The sequence below is a fragment of the Delphinapterus leucas genome, chromosome 8, assembly GCF_059928025.1.
Source record: "Delphinapterus leucas isolate spDelLeu-1000000601 "Yukka" chromosome 8, BTC_Dleu_Yukka2, whole genome shotgun sequence".
Lineage (NCBI taxonomy): Eukaryota > Metazoa > Chordata > Mammalia > Artiodactyla > Monodontidae > Delphinapterus > Delphinapterus leucas.
Genome location: NC_143136.1, coordinates 60,954,876 through 60,961,056, shown reverse-complemented (window position 1 = coordinate 60,961,056; position 6,181 = coordinate 60,954,876). Strand labels below are relative to the sequence as shown.

General features: G+C 43.4%; 1 protein-coding gene across 2 annotated transcripts in view; it reads right to left on the bottom strand.

The window, feature by feature from the left end:
* SLC25A12 (solute carrier family 25 member 12) overlaps positions 1-6,181 on the bottom strand; it is a 130,258-nt gene that overhangs the window by 40,411 nt on the left and 83,666 nt on the right. For both annotated transcript variants that reach the window (XM_022570035.3, XM_089916671.1), the window contains 3 exons: positions 4,222-4,360; positions 1,494-1,652; positions 1,294-1,384 (listed from right to left, as the gene is read on the bottom strand). In XM_022570035.3, the coding sequence (XP_022425743.1) occupies positions 1,294-1,384; positions 1,494-1,652; positions 4,222-4,360 (389 nt within the window). The remainder of the gene's footprint in view (positions 1-1,293; positions 1,385-1,493; positions 1,653-4,221; positions 4,361-6,181) is intronic.

Genomic DNA, 6,181 nt, shown 5'->3' with positions numbered 1-6,181 from the left:
CTGTTGATAGGGAAAGCCAATGGTTAGTGGGCTCGAGACTGATAAAGATGGAAAACTACTGAACACTTTCAATCTGACCCACGTGCCTCAAAGAAGAGTGTCTGTCCAATGAGTTCCTTGTCATTTATGCTGCATTAGTCATTATTTATAGCTACTTTGAAAGCAACACATTCACATATTTGATTAAGAGAAATGGCCTCAATTTCATATACATATATAGATCCACAGAAAAGAGACCAGAAAATATACACTCAAACATCACCACTCTGGGAAGTAGGAATACGGATGATTTTCTCTTTTTTCTGTTTTCCCAATTTTTTTACACTAAGCATAAATTAATCATAGAAAATTTACATCTTTCATTTTGACATAATTTTAAAAGCTAACTTTTAAGGTAATAGACTCACGAAGGTTATTACTAAAATTACTTAACGAGAAATAGATATAATTCTTACTTTTCCAGGATGTAAAAGTATAGAAAAGCCTGGAATCGTGAGACTGCTGTTCTTACTTTCTTTGTGTTAAGTCCCTCTACTTCTTGGTTCAACAGCTAATTCCCTACTTGGCTTCTGAGCAGGAAAGGGTTTCACAGGTTTATGAGGAAAACACTCAGATACAGAATTTGATCTTCTGCTGAAAAGCTGGTAATTGCTTCCTTTGGGTAAAACCTTCGCCAGCAAATTCAAGTGATTCCTCTTGTCCACAGCACAAGCTTCAAGTACTAAGCTTCAAAAGGCCCAATTTCTGGCCTAAATGTCACCAGTGATTTTGTCCATGGGCATAACCTCTCTTTGAATTTTTTTTTTTTTTGCAGTAAATCAGTTCTTAGAATGTCTATACCTATCTAATAATAAATTATGGTGAATAATGAAATCTTGGGGGTGTGAAAGGGCTTGACTGAGTCTTAGAAAGTTTACCAAAGTGTAACTAATACAAATTTATATTACTTCTGGAGAAAAGGCCATATATAATAAAATCCAAATAAGGAGCTAAATCCATGAAGCTCAGTATCTGCCTACACGTAGAAGACAGTTATTCACGTTACATTTTAATTTGCTGCCTCCCTAAACTTTCCCCAGGTAACTGCTTAATACTTGTATGATGTCACCCTGCCAAGGTCTTACTCCTCCGACACTGAAGCTTCTCAAGTCCACTGTCTGTTTTAAATGTGTTGGTCCTGCAGGATCCTCTGTCCTGTCAGTTTCTGTTCCAAAACTGCCTTAGTAGGCTGAACAAAGACCTGTTTTGGGTTTTGGTGCTTTCTTTATAAGGGAGTTGAAAAGCTGCACTTACAGGCCTCCAAAATCAATGTAAAACCACCGCTGGAGAAGTTCATAGGTGACCAAAGTAACACCAAACTGGGGAGAGGATCGAAACACTCGAGCTGAAAGAGAAAGACTGGGGCAGTTAACAGCAGGATGACTACGGCAAAGACAACCAGTAATGGGACCAGGACCCCAATGCCAGCCTTTCCACATGGGCCCAGCCCCTACCTGCGGTCCCTTTCCAAAATGCAGAGGGCCCTTCTTCCCGGAGTATCTTCCTGAAACAGTCGATGACACCACTGTAGGTCGTTTGGCCAGCGCGGGCGGCCACCTGCAGTCTTGTCTTGATGACATCAGCAGGGGTCACCAGAGAAGCGGCAGGCACACCTTTCGGGAGAAAGGCACATTTAATTCATCCAAAGTGCCTTAACAAAGGAGAGACATACTGCTAAAACTAACAATACAATTAGCAGCTTTAACTAGAAGCTTCTTAAATAGATACCTGGGTGCTAATGGAAAAAGGATCTATAAGCCTATTAGCTGTTTCAATGGGGTCAGGGCAAAGCTCTTTTTTTTTCTTTCTGAATTAGGAAAGTCACTCTATATTGCATGATCCCGAAGAACTGTGAGAGGAAAAAAATGCAGCAATATTACTAGGATAATCCCCAAGTGTTCTTTAGGTTTCAATTATTTTACCTCCTTTCTTTTCTTAAATAAGATACAGTATTTTCATATATAATAGAAAAAATGAGGAAAGTGCCAATTTAATGAGCTGCTAAATATATCTGATACCAAGCTGTAGTGTTTTTTGCTGATTCCTGTCACCTTACTGTGCAAGGTGAATATCAGCACTCATATATCCACTCACCCGTTTGAGGGGCTAACTTGAGAGCTGACTGTGCCCTTTTCAGACATGCTTGCATGACAGAAGTCATTACAACTAAAGCAGAGGAGGCCAGGCAGGCAGTTAAGGAACGTAAGGGAACTGATCATGAAAAGGCCTTGTCATCCGTCCCCTGTGCCCCAGCTCCCCAGGGCCATGTTAAGATTCAGCAGCAGCAGGACACACGAGATGGATTTCACAACCACAACTTTCACTTATAAAACAAAACAGGGAACAAAGGAGCAAGATAATCTTCCTCAGGGGGAAGAAATTCAATTTGGCCTGAATATCACCGAATGGTCACTAGGCAGATGGGGCTGTGACTCTGGCAGGGGCGAGGCGGGGGGGTTCTGTTAGAGACGAGGCAAACATCCCCCCGCAGAGCCCTCTACATTGTTCAGACAGAACTAGGTAAACTGCCGCCTTTGGAATGTTCTGAATTCTGAATGTTCTCAGTGCCTGCCAGCAAAGCTTTACAGGTAAAAATTAGAACAGTTCATCTCTCATTCTGAAAACTGACATCGAATGTCTGTGGGCAAGAAGCTGGTGCTGACAGTTCCATGAAAATGTTTACTTGGTTCCGTCAACCACTGGCAAAACGCCTGTCCATGATAAGACTGCTCTTCGCTGCTGCCTGGACAGCAGAGAGAAAAGACTGGGGGGAAGATTTGCTGGCCCTCACTTAAATGGGGAGGCTTTGGTGAACGCCCGAAAGGAACTGGATGAACACTCGGTGCCAAGACTGAGCAGGCAGCTTTACTGGCTTTCAAATTATAACTGCAAGTGACTGTCCCAAATAAGGGCTCAAGGCTCCCTGGGAGAGTTTCTTGATCATCACAAGTCATTCCCTATCATTGTGGATGAGAAGAGTAACATGCCCACCCGACATCCCTGGAAGCAAGGGCTCCTGCCACACACCACACTCCAGGGAGTGCTCGGGCTATCCTGCTGTGCTTAGCCAGCAAACCAGAGGAGAAGGTGCCCAGTGAGCCACACAGCAGTGCCAGGAGCCAAGTGGTAAGAGCCACCCTAAGCACCTGGGGACAGCCCTGGGTTTGTGCTCATTCACCTTGCCCGTTTCTCTCCCTGACCAGCTGTAACGGGGAGCAAACATGTGCCCTTTCCTTCTTCTGTCACATCCGAGGGCTGGTGCAACAAAGGACGCCTGGTCCTCCCCTTCCATCCCGAGTCAGCTCCCTCACAGCTCAAGAGGAAGGCTGGAGCATGAGATCAGGAGGAAGTGTCTTAGTACCTTCCTGCACTTGTTGGGCTCCTCTTTCAGATGCAATCTCTTCTGTGCTTAAATCCGGTATCTTAGACCAGATGAGGATTTTCATTCGTTCCGTTAACATTTACTGAGCTCCTATTATTACTATGTTGGCCACGTAGGGAAGGCAAGGATGAACAGAATGAAACCCCTGCCCTCAAGGAGCTTCCAGTCCAGTACAGGGGGTAAAACTTATGCAAACAACCATTAATAAAAGACAAAAAGTGTTAAGCGACAGAGAAGAGATGCCAACGGAGTGCAAGGTGTGTGCTGGGGAAGTACGGCTCACTTTGGTCTGATGAGGACGATGGCAGAAGGAACAGGAACAGCTTCCTGAAGCAAACTCGATTTTGAGCCAAATCGTGTTGATTCCAATATACAGAATTAGAAAGTGAGAGCATGCTTAGACCTGTGCGTCAGGGTGAGGTACAACAAAGCAACTGGTTTGATGAAGAATTTTTCCACCTTAATGCTTAGCTTGGCTGCACCCAAGGTTTCAGGGGTAGAGGAGGCTAAGGAACACGTTACTGATGAAAGCCCAATTGAGATGGGCAGAGCTAATTTGGCTCTAAGTTGCTAAGCTGCATTAAGCTGTTTATCCACATTATGCAAATGTAATTAACTCTCATCAGAATTACAGCACACCTCGCAAAGGAGAAAAATCGATCGTATTTAAACTAAGTCAGATACAAACAATAACCTTTCCAGAAATAAAGGGGGGAAGCACATACAGATTCTGTACTTCTTAAAGAGAATGTAGGGGGAGGCGGGGACTCTTTTGGTTTGAAAAAAAAAATTGTAGTTACCTGCCATGGCTCCAGCTGCAAGGAGATATATACCTCCCACGTGTCCGTTTTCATCAGCCAGAAGTAGTTTGCAGTGAGCATAAACAGGAAAATAGATTGCAGAGAAGGGAATGTCTCGGAGGAAGCACGCTTTGGCACCCTGTCACACAGTGAGGAAACAGTGCAAAACAGTTGTGTAAACAAGGTGTGAATGCCCACCAGGGATCCAGGGTGACAAGCCTGAGATGGCCCTCAAACAGCTTTGGGACTGATGTGGAAGGGAAACGGAAGAACCAGCCGAGCACAGGGAAGTAGAGAGACACGGCTCAAAGTTTGAGAAACACTGGTGGACCCAGGAGTCATAGAGTTAGTTAACTGGGTAATGATGGTATTCTGACAACTAAGAATTTTCTGGCATTTCCAGTATAGATTCAGATTTTAAGGTTAATAAAAATTCAGTGCTCAAATCTCTAGGCTGCTTGTTCTGTTTGGCTTTGGTGAGTGCCAGGGGGAGGGCGTGTGGGTGGGAACAGACTTAGAAACCCAATATTAATAGCTTGATTTCAAAGCAACCAGCAAAGGCAGCCCCCAAAACTAACAAATTACCAATTCAACCCACCTCAGCTTTGAGTCCCTGAAGTACCAGGTAAGAAGCTATGGACAGGAGCAGTGGAAAAGGAAAGTGACTATTTTAGGGAAGGGGAAAAAGAAACCACCAATCTTCCCTCCTCATTCCCCATGTCCTAAATAGCAGAGGACGGGGGAAACCCAGACAAAATATTTTAGCAGGAAATTTCCCTGGGAGTAGAAATCCAGCCAGGTACAGCTTGTCTCAGTGACTGAGGTCACAATGAACACCTTCCTCAACCCCACTATTCTACTCCCCAGGCTTTAGCTAGCCAGGCAAAAACTCCATCTTTGGTACTTGTTTCCCCGATGGCTCTGTTTTTAAAAGACAAACTCAAACATTAAAAAAAAAAAATTCCTGGGACTCTCTGAAAGATGATACAGAGAGAAACAACTTTAATAAAATCAGCTCTCAAAGGGAATTCCAAAAAGGATGGAAGTTGGGGGCGGAGGGGAGGGAATATGTACAAAACTCTCTCAGGATAGGCATCATTGGTTTACTGGTCTCGTAAGAGCCTTGTAGCTGTGTGATTCTAATCTAGAGAATTTCTAATTTCCAATTTGTAGCTACAGAAGCCAATTTACACATTTCTACTGTGATGGATCTATAAATAAATCAGATGCTGTGGAAACACAGTTGTCTATAAAAGCTAAATTTACGTATACCCCCTTTATACCAGGCAAAAGAATAGAAAGAAATATTCTTCCTTGTTTAAGAAAAATAATAGCTTCTGCTCCATTACATCTGATGTGTAATGATGGGAGAAAGTACACCTGTGGGGAAGGAATCTGTTGACTGGCGTTTTGCTAAAGTACAGTACACCCTGGTTTGGTTTGGTTTTGTGTTTTTAAATGGAATTCATTATTGACAAATCCCACCACTTAACTTCTTAAAGACCTGAATCCTACCAAACTCTACTACTGTTTCACTGTGGTCAAATTATTAAGACAAAGAGAAGCTCCTACTGGGAAGATAACAATAGAGATAACTCAGACTCAAAATAAACCTAAGACTATTTTGAAGTCCTAAACCAGCCCAAAAAGAACACCAAAGAAACTTCCCAAACCCACCGTCAAATAAAAGGCTGTGAGCCTGCAGCCAGCTGGTCTGCAGGGCTGGCCTCCCTGCTGGCAGCTTCATAAATGCCTGAAGATGACAACAGGAGAGCGTGTTTGTATATCCCAATGCCTCTAATAGAAGTGTCCTGGTTTTTCCTTTTTGTTTGATTTTCTACTCCAGGGACCACCCTGCTGGACAAGATTCCTTTTCCATTTGGCGGGGGAGAAGTCTGGTTCCACATTTTTTCACATTTCTATTGAGTACATTACAACCTCTCTACTGAGATAACCCAAG